We start from the raw sequence: 15,657 nt of genomic DNA, 5'->3' as shown, positions 1-15,657 counted from the left end.
TCGATAACAGGAAACCCACTTCCAAAAAGACAAGACGCAGAGTAAAACTTTTTATTTCACAGTACATGGTCAGAAATTTGTCAGAAACAGACATTTAAATAATTGAGAATAAAGTGCAAAAATCAAACTCAGCCCCACCACAGAGACAGTATGAAAGCTTTCTCATACAACTCCCTCTCATTGTATAGCGGCCACAATGTATAACTACAACAGGGAAATATCCCAGAACTGCTCCCATTTTTCCCAGCGATATGGAACAAACCCATTTATTCACCAGGTTTTCCAGCATAATTCCTGTGGAAACTCTGCTGGAAATGACAGTAGCATTGGGGAATTTCACTGCATGATGTTTCAGTTACTTAGCCACTGGTCTCATGGATGCCAATATCTCTGGACTGTATTCTAACTAAGAGCCATTTTTAACAAGCCCTACCACTCCTACACTCAACACTACACCCCAGTACAACTGGCAGACACTGCAACTGTCACTCCCATTTAATAAAACAATTCACACTCATATACAAGCCCAACTCCAGCTCAGAAATGAGAGACTCACAAACTCACTGGAAAGTTGCAGCATCTTTATAAAGTACACACTGAATTATAACAAGTCTAATTTAAATAGCAATAACTAGCTAAGGACATTAAACCTTTATAAATAGTCAATAATTCAAGATCATCCACAAAGATTGATCTTCTCATAAGCAAGAAGTACAATAGACAGGCAGTGTTCTAGTATAACTTAGCAAGATGTGACTCAATCCTGTCTCTTTCGAGCCCCCACTTTTGGCTAACATTGTCCTGAATACCTGAAAGCACAGCCTCTCAGTGGGAAGCACCAGAAATATCCCACTCCTTCAGTCTAATGTCCACTTCTCACAAGAAGGTTCGCCACGAGCATTGGCAGGACATTACAAACCACACAGCAAGGAATGTCAATTGCAACTACCCTCAGTCAATATTCACACAGAGGGGTCAGCTACGGGCTGTCCGCAGTTTTGCTGAAATTCAGAGGCACTACAAACAAAACTAGCAGCCAGTGAATAAACAGAATATAAAATTCAAGAGGTAATGAAGAGTTCATATAAAACCTAAGGCTCAAGTTAAACAAATATTCACAATTACACTTTACAGGAAAGGTATGAACATTTCAAAAAGTGGACAGCACTGCACATCAGAAGTGGACATCAGGATATTAGTTCTTAAGAAATTTCAATACAAAGTCTACAAAACTGGGATCTCTTGTTTGATCCTGAGGTCACAGAATGACAGGAGAAAGTATTAACATTTCAAAAAGGACAGGCAGAGTTTACAAGTTTGTTCCAATAACAGATTTTACCCCACTCCAGCGCCTCTAAGAGAATCAGGTGAGAAGTCAGCAGAAACAGAGTACCGCTGAGCTCTGGTATTCACTCCCAGGGGCTAGAGCCCACACTCTCACCTACAAACGGTCAACATCAGACTGGAGGGTGGGGGTGAAGGAAAAGGGAGGTGACAGGAAACGGGGAGTATGAATCACACGCGTACTGCACTATATTTTTGTTGGGGGGTGAGGGGTTCCCTGGCCAACTGTGCAGAGGGTAGCCATCCAGCCTGATCCTGTTGTGGTTGAATTGCCCCAATTGGTTAAATCACTTCAGGGTACTTCCAATTATATTTTAACTGTAAATCAGACCCTTTTGAGGGAGGATCACTTGACCTAAAATGTTAACCCTGATTTCTCTCCACATATGCTGCCAGACCTACTGAGCTTTTCAAGCAATTTCTATTTTTGTTTGTGATTTACAGTATCCAAGGTTCTTTTGGTTTTTGTATTTTAACCATTAGGAGAGTTTCTGCCTTCACTACCCCGTGAAGCAGTGAGTTCCTGGCACGCACCTCTACCGAAAATATTTCCCCTTGAATCTCCCTACCCCCAAATCTACGGTCATTGATTCTGGATGTTAGAACACTTCCTCACATACAGAAGCAATACGAACAGACTGAAGCTGAATGCCTCACTCCATACTGTACATAAATAATGTGCTGTCTGCACAGTTACTGAATATTAAAACCTTTTTCCACTGACTGAGCCAAAAGACCTCTTCCACATGCTTACTCCTGCATCGTGAGACTTTATGATTTTGCAACCCACACCACCTCCCCTGCCGCCCCCACCACCCCACAAAGTTAACCCACTCATCCTGTTTCTAGAGAGTACCAATACAGCATAGCCATAAACTGTTGAACACTGCTTGGAACCCAGTCATTTTCAATTTCAAATTACACAAGGTACACTCTTTTACATTAACTCGCTACGAGTGTGTCTAATGGCCATCACCAAGCTTCTCAGGGAAATTAACCCACATGTTGCTCAAACCACATCAGATATGAATGCTTGCTCATATCCTGACTGGAAGCTAACTTCATAAAATCTCATTACAAATCGATATTAACCGGTGGAATCCTCAGTTAGTTCATGCCAAAGCTGTAGGGCCTGTGATGGACGTGGTACAACAACAGCAGTCTGTATGCAGACAGAGCCTTTGAAACAAATCCCAGGTGCTTTGCTTAAAGAACTAACAAACTGGTGCAACAGCAGGAAAATCTCCTGGAGTTTCTAAATGTCAGCGATCCCACCCCACAGAAGAGATACCTAACTTGCTCTGGGAGTTCAATACAGATCAAACTTGTATTTGATTGGAAAAGCCAGATTATGTCTTATCAGGCTGCCCCAGATCACATATTAGGTTCAGCAAGGATTCACCTCTCTCTACATTAGCACCTTGTATCAACAAAACATTTCGATATACAATTTCAGGTACCACAATGAATTTCAGAATTGGGAGTGGGTACGGCAAGTTGTACAATTAATCCAGGAAAAGGCAGAATAAAATCCACCCTCTCTGTGGTCTGGATTCTGGCCTCATACTCAGAAGGACTAGAGCAAATTATCCAGCACAGGTTAAAGGATGAATTATTCATTTGGTGTCCCTATCTCAGCATGTAGGGTCAGACTCTTGATTGCAACTCTCTGCAGGAAACTTTCACAACTCTTCCTTCATCATTCCCACTGATCTCCCAATGTTTAAAGTCCCCTCCAGATTAGAGTCAGACTCAAAACACAACTTCAGCCTCTCCTGTTCATAGCGAGGAAGCTACAGGTTACAAACAAAGCAGTCCCTGAACAAAACCTTTTTATTTACTCTTTCAGAGGATGTGGGCATCACTGGCAAATCCAGCATCTGCTGCTTCTCCCTAACGGCCTCATATTTGAGTGGCTTGCTGGGCCATTTCAAAAGGCAGTCAGGAGTTAACCACCTTGCTGTGAGTCTGGAGTGCCATGCAGACCAGACCAGGTGAGGATAGCAGATTTCCTTCCCTGAAGGGACGTTAACGAAGCAGGCATTAGACAATTATGACACAATCAATGATAGTGTCATGGTCATCATCATTGAGATTGGCTTTCAATTACAGACTTATTCACATATAAACCCCCCAACTATCATGGTGGATTTGAACCATGATTCAGATCATTAGCCTGTGCATCTGGTTGTCTAGCTCAATGACAATGCCTCTACACCACCCCTCCCCATGCAAGATAATACTGCACAACTGCCCCCAGTGGAAGAGTTGGCGGGGGAGGGTGGGAGAGAGTAATGACCAATTTTTGATGACTGCCTTCTCAATCCCCGATTTAAGAGAGCTGGAAAGAGCAGTACTTATTTAAAAACGGGTTTGGATAGCAGCAGTACAATGGCAGCTCTGACCTGAATCCCATCAATGCTGTAATATAATAGATATTCCAGACAGTGCAAGGCTCCCAGCAACTGTGACCAGAATCTGTTCAAGTCATGTATGTTCCAATTGCATCTGCTGCCCTCAATATTAAAAAACAAATCCACCAAATTGGGACGATTTAGTCAGTAATGGAATTAATCAGAGCTCCAATCATAACCCACATAGAGTCATAGAGATGTACAGCACAGAAACAGACCCTGATTAAGACAAATGTACAAAAACACCAGATTTAAAGAGAGCTGGCAGCTGCTGTCCAATTGAACAATCAACTGTATATTGAGCAAAGAGGGAACCCACTCTGGAGCTCACCCCTCTTTTGTAGTGCATAGATTAAACAGATATCCACGTTGAGAAAGCTTCATCAGTTTGCTAACCCAGTTGTACAGATCCCAGTCCCTTTTATTGTTCTGCTCTCTCACCCTGGAGCATTCCAGACTGTTTTTCCTCATCAGCTGCTCTCCTGTCCTGGAGCCTGGCGTATGAAACAGCATCGCCCCTTTGGAAATAGAGGGAGCAACATTAGCAAATGTCCAAAACAAGTACTCTAAATCCAGCTTAACATGCAACTGAGGGATTGAGATACATGCAGCACTCAACTGGCTTCTCATAGTTTATAAAGACCACAGTTTCAATGGTTTATTAATTCAATTGGTATAAGAAATGTTACACTTGTTAAGGCAACTCCTTTCTTGATCTTTGTTGGTTTCACCAATCAGGCTGTTCAGCCCATTTTGTCTGTGCTAGCTCTTTGAGAGCCACTCAATTAACTGTACTCTGCCCTACTCTTTCCATACAGCTCTGTGAACCTCTCTTTTTCCAGTATTTCTGCAACTCCCTTTGGAAAGTTCTGATTGAATCTGCGTCCACCATTCTTTCAGACAGCACATCCCAGATCACGACATCAAAAACATTCAAAACTGCCCAACCACATCACCTCTGGTTCTTTAGCCAATTATTATAAATCAGTGTCCCTCCAGTTATCAATCCTTCTGCCCAGAAACAATTTCTCATTTACTCCAGAAAGCCCTTATTAATCCTGGACATGTCTGTTAAATCTCCCCTTAATCCTCGCTGTGACATGTATAGCTACCTTAGTTTATGCACATCCAGTAATGAAAAACCCTTCCATCTCCAGAACTATTTACATAATCCTGAAATTCCAATATCCTGAAACTGCAGTGGGCAGAATTGTGACTCAATTCTCCAGCTGGGAATAGAGAGTTTTAAAGGTTTAATATAAATTCCATTGACAACTTATACCAGAGGAAAGTCAATGAGGGCCCCAAACGAATTACCAACAAGTAAAGAACGATTTGCATTATCATGTTACAGTACAGAAAAATGAGTCGCTCTCTGACACCATACCTGGGTGGCCCATCCAAAGTGAAAAGCAGATTATTAAAGCCGAAAGGCATTGTAACCAACTCTATCCTGTCCTATTTCAGAACATAAACACAGGCAGAAGCTTGTAAATCAAAGCGAAACAGCATTTTGATGAAGGGAGTACTGACAGCACTACAGCCAATGAGTTGTAAAACTGAGCTAAACAGACTGAGTTTTTATTATTCATTCCTGGGTAGGGTTGTGTGACTGGCTAAGTGGTGTTTATTGCCCGTCAACTGCTCGAGGTGGTGATGGTGAGCTGCTTTCTTGAACCACCACAGTCCATAACCTGCAGGATTTACCTTAAAAGCCGATCACAGCAAACAAATTTAAACAGAGTTGTACCAACTACGACAAACTGAAAAAAATTATCTAAAGCTGCACAGTCCCAGGTGAAAACAAGACCATTTCTCCAAAGAAATACTGAGAGTGACGGATAGCCACAGATTAAAAACAACCTGCAGAAAAATGAATCCTAGGCACTGAAGGCACTGCAGCCTCTCGTATAAACAAATGGAAATTATACAATTATCTCCTTTGTTCTGGGTTCCTGGTCTCCTCCTTTTCCTACTCCCCACTCAAGGTAGCATTTTTGTTTAAACTCTGAATCCATGTAATTTCCACGTGACCATATCAGTACCTAACCCTGACCTGAGACTTCCTCCCTCAGGTTTTTCGGCAGATTTTCAGCACGTGTAAATCACAGCCAGTTCAGGATTTCACATTCTGCGACAACCAACACTGCCAAATTGTCCAACTTTAAAAGCACCAAATAATAAATCGTTCACTACTGACATATCATGAAAACTCACTTTTTACCAAGTGATGCGAGTCCATAAAGTACACCTGACGCAAAAGCAATTGCATTCCCAAATAATGTAGTGATTGAAAATCTCAGGAATATTGGGAGAATTGCCATCCTGTGGAGAAAACAGATATCTCAGATATTATGTGCACCTGTCACAAGAAAGTTACAACAAATTGACAAAGTTATTTGAGAGGCATGTGATTATCGGTCAGTCAACATTGGAGCAGCATTAAACCTGCTGCTGTCCTCAACCAACATACCTCCCACCCAAAATCAGGGGCATTACAGCTCTGTTACACCACGGACTGAACACTCACTGTGACCAATGTGTGCCAGACAGACTCCATGCTTACCCGCAGTAAAAGACTGCTTTCTGCCAATATCGGAGTTTATCAGCCCTCGCTGACACAGCATTCGCAAACTCAATAAACTGGCAGCAAAACGGAGCTTCACAGAGGAAAAGGACAAATGCATTCAGTCTGCATATGAAAATTAAAAAGAACGATTAAAGGTTGGAGAACACACTGTAACTGACCACCAAAACAGGTTGCTTTAGGTCACAACTCAATATTAGACTTAGTGGGGAGAACACAAACCCTACAGGGAATTAAATATCTCAGAGATGTTTAAGGGAAACTTAGAAGTAGAGGTGTTAGGTGAAGTGGCAACGTCCTGGTGACCCGGACTCAAATCCCAGAACAGCTGGTGGTGTAATTTGAATTCAATAAAATCTGGAATTAAAAGCTGAGGCAAAATTAGAGGGCTCTTGTGGTAGTGTTTTCTCTGTCAGGTCTCACTTGCCCCAGGGGTGTGTATAAACATCTCTGAACAAGTTGATGAGAAAGCATCTAAAGGAAAATTAGAAAAGAGGCAGAGGTTATTCTGACAGGTGAGATGGAGGAGGATGGGTTGGAACTCACGTGTGTTTAAGCAGCAAAAAAGACCAGGTGGGCCTTAAGGCCTGCACTGTGGGTACAGGCATCAGGAAGAAAATATTTACTGCTCTGAAAATTGAGGTGGTTTCGAATAATTCATTTTGCATGAACATGACAATGGTTAGGCCACTTTTGGAATTTGTTGCAATTCTGGTCTCACTGCTGAAGGAAGGATGCTGTAAAACATTTCAGAAAAGATTTACAAGGATGTTGCCAGAGTTGGAGGATTTCAGTTACAGGGGGAGGCTGAATAGGCTAGGGCTGTTTTCCCTGGAGTGTCGAAGGCTGAGGTGTGACCAAATTGAGGTTTATAAAATCATGAGGGGCATGGCTAAGATAAATAGAAAAAGGTATTTTCCCTAAGGTGAGGGAGTCCAGAACTAGATGGCATAGGTTTAGGGTGAGGGGGGGGGGGGGGAAAGAGATATAAAAATGATCTAATGGGCAACTTTTTTCATGCAGAGGGTGCATGTATGAAATGAGCTGCCAGAGGAAGTGGTGGAGGCTGGTACAATTGCAGCATTTAAAAGGCATCTGGATGGGTATATGAACGGGAATGGTTTGGAGGGTTACAGACCAAGTAATGGTAAGTGGGACTAGATTAGGTTAGGGTATCTGGTCAGCATGGATGAGTTGGTCCGAAGGGTCTGTTTTTGTGCTGTACATCTCTATGACTGTGCCTCTATGACGCTGAAGGTGCAGCTAGATGTTGAGCTGGGAATCAGGTCATTGAGTGCAATTTCCCACTCTGTCACACTCACAGCAGATCCTTGTTGGAACAGCTGCCAGCTTCACTGAAACAGAGGGGTAAAGAGAAGCTCCCTGTCAGTGTCCAGGATAATGTCCCATTGCTGCATTATCCAGGCATTAACCTCACTGCTCAACAACTAAACCAGGTAAACTCTGGGAAAGGATACAAGATCAAACTGCTGCTCGAATTGATCCTTCAAATCTTTAGAAAGATGGATAAGAAAAGATCTATTTTAAATGAGTTTCAGTCAGGATGCAGTGGCTCAGGTTTAAAGCTTGGCACAGTGGGAAGAGGGGGAAAGGACTTGAGCAGGATGCAGTTGATAAAGTGGGTGGACTAAGCTACTCGGACCAATAGTTGTAGTGAGAAAAAACGATTACAGTGACAGGGGAGGAGAGTTTTGAGGAAGTTCAGGAATTCAGAGGAACTAAGACTGAATCAATTACCCTTAAGTTTCCAATCATGCTCAGCAGCCAATCTGATTCCGCCAGTGGAGTAATCTAAAATTATTTTTTAACTAAAATGAGGTTGGTATTGGAAAGCTGACAGACTCAAACATCGGAAACTGGAGAACTTGAAAACGTGTTTTTGAGAATCACAGGGACAGCTTCTACTCAATTACTTACACCATCCAGACCCCGGCTGCAATGTTGAGGGGATCGATGGTTACACAGTTCCAAAGGCCAGCGACTGCACATGCTGCAAAACCACACAGAGAAAGATTACTTCAGAACTGGCAACAGTGACACACCAGACATTCAACATACCCATCAGTCCAGGCAATAGACTCCTTGGAATCTACTTTCAGCACTTTCACTTTTAAAAAAATTCATTCACAGGACATGGGTGTCACTGGCTGGGCCAGAATTTATTGTCCATCCCTAACGGCAATTAAGAGTCAACCACACTGCTGTGGGTCTGGCGGCAAATGTAGATGATACTAGGTAAGGACGGCAGAGATCCCTCCCTAAAGGACATCAGTGAACCTGATGAATTTTCCAAACAATTGACAACAGTTTCATGGTTACTGTTAGACCCTTTCTGCATTGGTCTCCCCCACTCCTTTCACTTCCAGGCCTGGAATATAGAGTTTCAGTTTGAACAATACTCATCTGAGATCGAGTCACAATACCTCCCTCTCATTATGGATTCTGCATTAATGTTTCTAGTTCTTGAATAATTCACTACACCTAGGGAGTGAGGTAGAAGGCACAGAAATTGCTCTCTACGCTCCAAATTAAGCTGCATCCTCTAACATTGCCCAGAAAAATTCAACTGAAACAATGGATCAACACTTACAACTTAGGAAAAGGTAATTCAGCCCATCTGCTGGACTTTCTGCACCACACAAACCTCCTCACACCCTGTCACTCTATCCTTCGATTCCTTTCCTTCTTAGGCAACCCCTTAAATGTATTGTTAATATACAATCCACTATTTGCTGCAGCAGCAAGGTCCACTTCCTCACTATTCTCCTTCTGTGCTGGGAATTCAGGGCAATACTGGACACTCAACAGATATTTTCTAACCAACCTGCTCAGAGATGCTATTACGCACTTCTGTAGCAGGTGGCACTTTAACCCAAGTCTCCTAGCTCAGAAATCATCATTACCTGTGTACACAATATCTTTTATTAAAACAATCCACACCTTTAATCTGCATTTAGTCACAAAATTGGAGAAAATTAGGGAGAGAGGGAGGCTTATTTTGACTAAGGTATTATAACATGTCTCATCTTACTGCATCTGCCTTTAGATCAGATTAACCTGCTGAATTATACAAACAGCCCTTGTTAAAAATGTACAACCTGCTGGAAGCAGATTATCCCACATATCGAGTATCAGAAACTTGGATAGCTGGCACAGAGCAATGACTTCCATAGCACCCACCCCACAAACTACTAACTTATCAAACTGCTGTTCTTTCAATTAGCACAATATTCTGGTGTAGATGGGTGCAATGAACACTTCTGCTATTAAATTTTATGGTCTAATGCCACATCCTCCTGCAGCGAATTAAACAATTCTACCCTAGAACATCTCAGTATAACTGGAACCTGCATTTGACTGGGGTTTCTGTGTGTACAGAGCCCAGAGTGGTACCTACCCATTGACTCTCCCATCTTTTCTGATTTCTGCAGGATTAAAGCAAAAGAGCAGGAAACAGTGAAAACCATTGTGAAAGGGCATTTCAGAATACAGTGGAGTGCTAAACCCATGATCAAGGATCTCACTCTGATTGGTAGCACCAAACTATTAGTAGAAGCAGCTCGGGGACATGCGATAGTCTGAAAGTCAGGTGAAGTACGACAGAATAAACACACGGATCATGTCAGAGCTCACTCTCGCTTCCTCAGTGACGTCTACACTTTGTAAACACTTTTAGGTGGTTACACCCTGGAGGAGACTATTCCACTCATCGTTTGGGTGCTAGTTCTTGGCTGGAACAACCTAATGTAATTCCACTATTCAGTCTCTCCCCACCATAAATCTTGGGATATCTAGTTAGCAGCAAGTGGACAGGAGACAAGAGCCATCATCAGGACCAGATTACTCCCTCACTCATGTCCCACCTTCAGCATCCTGTACAATGACCCTGCTCACCATTAAAGACGCAGACATTTAAAAACAGGAAAGCAGAGGGGAGGGGGGGCCGGGGCCGGTGGGGGAGAGGAGAGAGAGGGGAGGGGAGAGAGGGGAGGGGAGGGGAGAGGGGGGAGGGGAGGGGAGAGAGGGGAGGGGAGGGGAGAGAGGGGAGGGGAGAGAGGGGAGGGGAGAGAGGGGAGGGGAGAGAGGGGAGGGGAGAGAGGGGAGGGGAGAGAGGGGAGGGGAGGGGAGAGAGGGGAGGGGAGGGGAGAGAGGGGAGGGGAGGGGAGGGGAGGGGAGAGAGGGGAGGGGAGGGGAGAGAGGGGAGGGGAGGGGAGAGAGGGGAGGGGAGGGGAGAGAGGGGAGGGGAGGGGAGAGAGGGGAGGGGAGGGGAGAGAGGGGAGGGGAGGGGAGAGAGGGGAGGGGAGGGGAGAGAGGGGAGGGGAGAGAGGGGAGGGGAGAGAGGGGAGGAGAGGGGAGGGGAGGGGAGAGAGGGGAGGGGAGAGAGGGGAGGGGAGAGAGGGGAGGGGAGGGGAGAGAGGGGAGGGGAGGGGAGAGAGGGGAGGGGAGGGGAGAGGGGAGGGGAGAGAGGGGAGGGGAGAGAGGGGAGGGGAGGGGAGAGAGGGGAGGGGAGGGGAGAGGAGAGAGGGGGAGGGGAGAGAGGGGAGGGGAGAGAGGGGAGGGGAGGGGAGAGAGGGGAGGGGAGGGGAGGGGAGAGAGGGGAGGGGAGGGGAGGGGAGAGAGGGGAGGGGAGGGAGAGAGGGGAGGGGAGAGAGGGGAGGGGAGAGAGGGGAGGGGAGAGAGGGGAGGGGAGAGAGGGGAGGGGAGAGAGGGGAGGGGAGAGAGGGGAGGGGAGGGGAGGGGAGCCGGGGGGGGGGGGGGGGGAGAGAGGGGAGGGGAGGGGAGGGGAGAGAGGGGAGAGAGGGGAGGGAGGGGAGGGGAGAGAGGGGAGGGAGGGGAGGGGAGAGAGGGGAGGGGGGCGGGGGAGCCGGGAGTGGGGGGGGGGAGAGGAGAGAGGGGAGGAGGGCGGAGGCCCGGGGGGGAAAGCTACGCCTCGCCCGCCCGCCCCCGGGACTCGGTAATAACGCCGGTCGCCGGTCCCCTCCCCCTCGGGCCCCGGGCACTCACACACTCCGCCGATCACCCCCGCGATCCGGCACAGCCAGCGGTACCACCAGGTCATGGGCCCCCCGGTACTGGAGGCGGGAGCGGGCCGAAGCCCATCCTCGGGCCCGGGCTCCGCGCCCCCGCTCTCCTCACTCAACATCGTCTCCGAGAGCCCTGTCCCGAAAGGCGCCTGCGCGCGCCGCGACCTCAATGGGCGGAAACCACAGTGTGGACCCACGTGAGACGGCGCGGACCTCAATGGGCGGGGTCAGTCACCAGCTGGTGCCGCATGCGCAGTGCACTGGACGGTGCCACGTCTCAGTGTGCAGGAAGTAAGGAGACCACAATGGGTTTTAATTTAGAAACAGCACAACACAATCCAGCAGAGTTAACATACTTGTATAAAAGGAAAATTGTTTTTAAAAATGTATTAGAGTCCTTTGAAGTCGCAATCGGAAGTTAACGAGTAGATGTAGCGGGTTTGGATTTCCAAAAAAGCATTTGAGACGATGCCGAATAAAAACTTTGACGAGGAGGAGCTGGTGTGGGACTGGGGTGTACAAAGTTAAAAATCATACAACACCAGGTTATAGTCCAACAGGTTTAATTAGACACACCAGTGTGTGTGTGTCTGTAAGGGTGTCTGTGTGCGTGTGTATTGGAGTGCCTGTGTGTGTGTGTATGTGAGTATGTGAGTGTGTGTGTAGGAGTGTCTGTGTGTGTGTGTGAGTGTGTGTGTAGGAGTGTCTGTGTATGTGAGTGTGTGTGTAGGAGTGTGTATGTGAGTATGTGAGTGTGTGTGTAGGAGTGTCTGTGTGTGTGTGTGTATGTGAGTATGTGAGTGTGTGTGTAGGAGTGTGTGTGTGTGTGTGTATGTGAGTGTGTGTGTATGTGAGTATGTGAGTGTGTGTGTAGGAGTGTCTGTGTGTGTGTGTGTATGTGAGTATGTGAGTGTGTGTGTAGGAGTGTCTGTGTGTGTGTGTATGTGAGTGTGTGTGTAGGAGTGTCTGTGTGTGTGTGTGTGTAGGAGTGTCTGTGTGTGTGTGTGTGTAGGAGTGTCTGTGTGTGTGTGTATGTGAGTGTGTGTAGGAGTGTCTGTGTGTGTGTGTGTGTAGGAGTGTCTGTGTGTGTGTGTATGTGAGTGTGTGTAGGAGTGTCTGTGTGTGTGTGTGTAGGAGTGTCTGTGTGTGTGTGTGTGTATGTGAGTGTGTGTGTAGGAGTGTCTGTGTGTGTGTGTGTGTGTGTATGTGAGTATGTGAGTGTGTGTGTAGGAGTGTCTGTGTGTGTGTGTATGTGAGTATGTGAGTGTGTGTGTAGGAGTGTCTGTGTGTGTGTGTGTATGTGAGTGTGTGTGTGTATAGTGCAGTAGTGATCACCTGTAATGTGACGTGAACCCAAGATCCCAGTTGAGGCCCTCCCTATGGATACTGAACTTAGCTATCAGCCTCTGCTCGGCCACTTTTCACTGCTGCCTGTCCCGAAGTCCGCCTTGGAGCATCGTCACCCAAAGGTCCGAGGCTGAATGTCCTGGACCACTGAAGTGTTCCCCAACTGGTTGGTGAGGTGTAACCGACAGGGTACCCTTCGTTGTTCAGTATTTCCCAGGACCAGAAAAACTACGCCATGATCTTTGCGACCTGCAACACATTATCAATGAGGATAAGGACCGCACCAAGATCTTCCCCACACCTCCACTGCTCGCCTTTAAACAACCGCCAAACCTCAAACAGATCATTGTTTGTAGCAAGCTGCCCGGCTCTCAGGACAACTCCATACAACCCTGTCACAGTAGGCGCTGCAAGACGTGTCAGAGAGTGGACATAGATACCACCATTACGCGTGGGGACACCTCCCAACTTGTACATGGCAGGTACTCATGTGACTCAGCCAACATTGTCTATCTTACACGTTGCAGGTAAGGATGCCCTGAGGCACGGTACATTGGGGAAACCGAGCAAAGACTACGACAACGGATGAATGGGCACTGCACAACAATCAACAAACAGGAGGGTTCCCTCCCAGTTGGGGAACACTTCAGTGGTCCAGGACATTCAGCCTCGGACTTTTGGGTGACCATCCTCCAAGGTGGACTTCGGGACAGGCAGCAGAGAAAAGTGGCCGAGCAGAGGCTGATAGCTAAGTTTGGTCCCCATAGGGAGGGCCTCAACTGGGACCTTGGGTTCATGTCACATTACAGGGGACCACCATTGCACTATACACACACACACATACACACACAGGCACTCCTTTACACAGACACACACACACACGGACACACATATACACAGACGTGCACACAGACACCCACACACACACTCCCACACTCACACATGTACCCCCTCACAGACGTAAGACACTCTACACTCACTACACACACATACATACACTTTCTCACACTCACAACCCCCACCCCAGACAGACAGACACACACAGACAAAGACCCACATGCACACATATATTTTGTGGGGTGAATTTGTACTTGCAGGGTTACATTGTACTTTGCTCAAAAACTGCATGAATTCATGTAAAACTCTGAGCTCGAAACTGCATAAAACTCTGTTATCTCACTTTTTTGGATTAGAATAAATCTAAACATCATGGCATAGACAGAGAACACAGGGGGCTAACACCATCAACATATTCTGGATTAGTGGTGAAGGGCTTTTGCCCGAAACATCGATTTCGAAGCTACTTGGATGCTGCCTGAACTGCTGTGCTCTTCCAGCACCACTAATCCAGAATCTGGTTTCCAGCATCTGCAGTCATTGTTTTTACCATCAACATATTGTCTAGCTATCACCCATTGTTAACAGCTAACCTGAGAATGCAACTTTTAAAAAAAAGGTTTTGTGATTTACACATGAAACAAGTGAAACTATCATGGTATTCAAACAGATGAAAGACTCAACAGACAATCAATTTTTCAATGTATAATTTCAGTTACATCACACTGTAAATTTTTGCTATAAATTCTGTGTGTTAGGATTGAGCCCTCCACTACCACCTGATGAAGGAGCGACGCTTCGAAAGCTAGTGTGCTTCCAATTAAACCTGTTGGACTATAACCTGGTGTTGTGTGATTTTTAACTTTGTATAAAAGCTTCACAGTGTTAGGGGAGTGATATAGCACAGACTGAGGACTGCTTATCTAAACAAAACAGAAGTCTCTGGATAAATGGATAATGTCTGTCTCTGTCACATGATGATGCTCCCCCCCCCATACAGGTTCCGTGCTACTGCAGTTGATAGGACGCTTAACCGTGTCCAACCCATTTCCTGCTCTTTTGCCATCCCCATAACAATGATACGGTCCTTCTTGTCCATACTAACCACCAACCTCCTCGTCCAAAGGACTGTAAGCCATCATTCCATTAACTCCAGCAGGATTCCACCACCAGACACATGTTCCCCTCCCCTCCCTTGTCAGCATCCTGCAGGGACCTTACCCTGTGGTATACTCTGGCCCACTCCTTTTTCAACACCTCCCCACACTCCCAGGGCACCTGCCTATTTTCTTTCTCTCTACTTATCATCCAAGGTTAACTTACTGCCAGTCCCTGACCTTCATGTGATGTCTTGCATCTATCACTAATCGATTGTGAGACATTACTCTGCTCCACTCCACCAATTCAGATGGGGTTGTACATGCAAGACTATGCTCATGAGTTTGGGAAGGATACATCACCCTAAGGATCTCCTCTGTTGAACTGGCACAGTGGGTGGCACCTCTTTTCAACTCTGAACCGCCATCTGACTCAGGCTGGGTTGGCTCAAAGGTGGCAGAGCTAGGGAGACACCCACAAGCGGCAGTGTGTGAACTCAGTGGGATGTGGGGGCCCAAGTCACTGTCCCACCACTCAGTGTAGATGTAGTACTATACCACGAGACCTGATGTTCCTTAACACTGTCTACGTACACCTTTATTCAAATTTGAAATTTTCAACATGAACAATTTATAGGTAGCATAAATATAATATAGTCAGTCATAAATCAACAGGAAATTCAGAAGAAACCTCTAAACAAAGAGCATTGAGAAAGTGGAATGTTGTGAGCACATGAGTACTTAAGTTTTTAAAGTTTTAATTGAGACCAGCCCACCCCTACTTTATCCACAGGATTAACAGTCCTTACTTGGGGAGAGAAAGTTCTGGATTTCCTTGGGTGAGGACATCACCCCTGAAAGCCTGGCTTGAATTTGAATAATCTTCCCTTTCAGCCCCAGAACCTCCGCTTCCTTCAATTGACACTATCAAATCCTAAATCATCTTGAACAGCTCAATTAGATTGTCCCTTAATCCCCTTTTAAAT

At 46.1% G+C, this 15,657-nt stretch overlaps 2 protein-coding genes across 5 annotated transcripts in view; one reads left to right on the top strand and one right to left on the bottom strand.

Moving 5' to 3' along the window:
* The window catches only part of rexo4 (REX4 homolog, 3'-5' exonuclease), a 133,441-nt gene that overhangs the window by 17,308 nt on the left and 100,476 nt on the right, over positions 1 to 15,657 (top strand). The gene's annotated exons all lie outside the window — the stretch shown is intronic.
* cacfd1 (calcium channel flower domain containing 1) lies at positions 38 to 11,542 on the bottom strand. Its single transcript, XM_072566056.1, has 5 exons — positions 11,371 to 11,542; positions 8,284 to 8,356; positions 6,325 to 6,450; positions 5,976 to 6,083; positions 38 to 4,276 (listed from the first exon to the last, which is right to left on the bottom strand). Exons 1-5 carry the CDS (start codon positions 11,507 to 11,509, stop codon positions 4,180 to 4,182), a joined length of 543 nt encoding a protein of 180 aa, XP_072422157.1. The 5' UTR covers positions 11,510 to 11,542; the 3' UTR covers positions 38 to 4,179.

The sequence above is a fragment of the Chiloscyllium punctatum genome, chromosome 49 (genome assembly GCF_047496795.1).
Source record: "Chiloscyllium punctatum isolate Juve2018m chromosome 49, sChiPun1.3, whole genome shotgun sequence".
Taxonomy (NCBI): Eukaryota; Metazoa; Chordata; class Chondrichthyes; order Orectolobiformes; family Hemiscylliidae; genus Chiloscyllium; species Chiloscyllium punctatum.
This window is presented reverse-complemented; position numbering and strand designations above follow the sequence as displayed.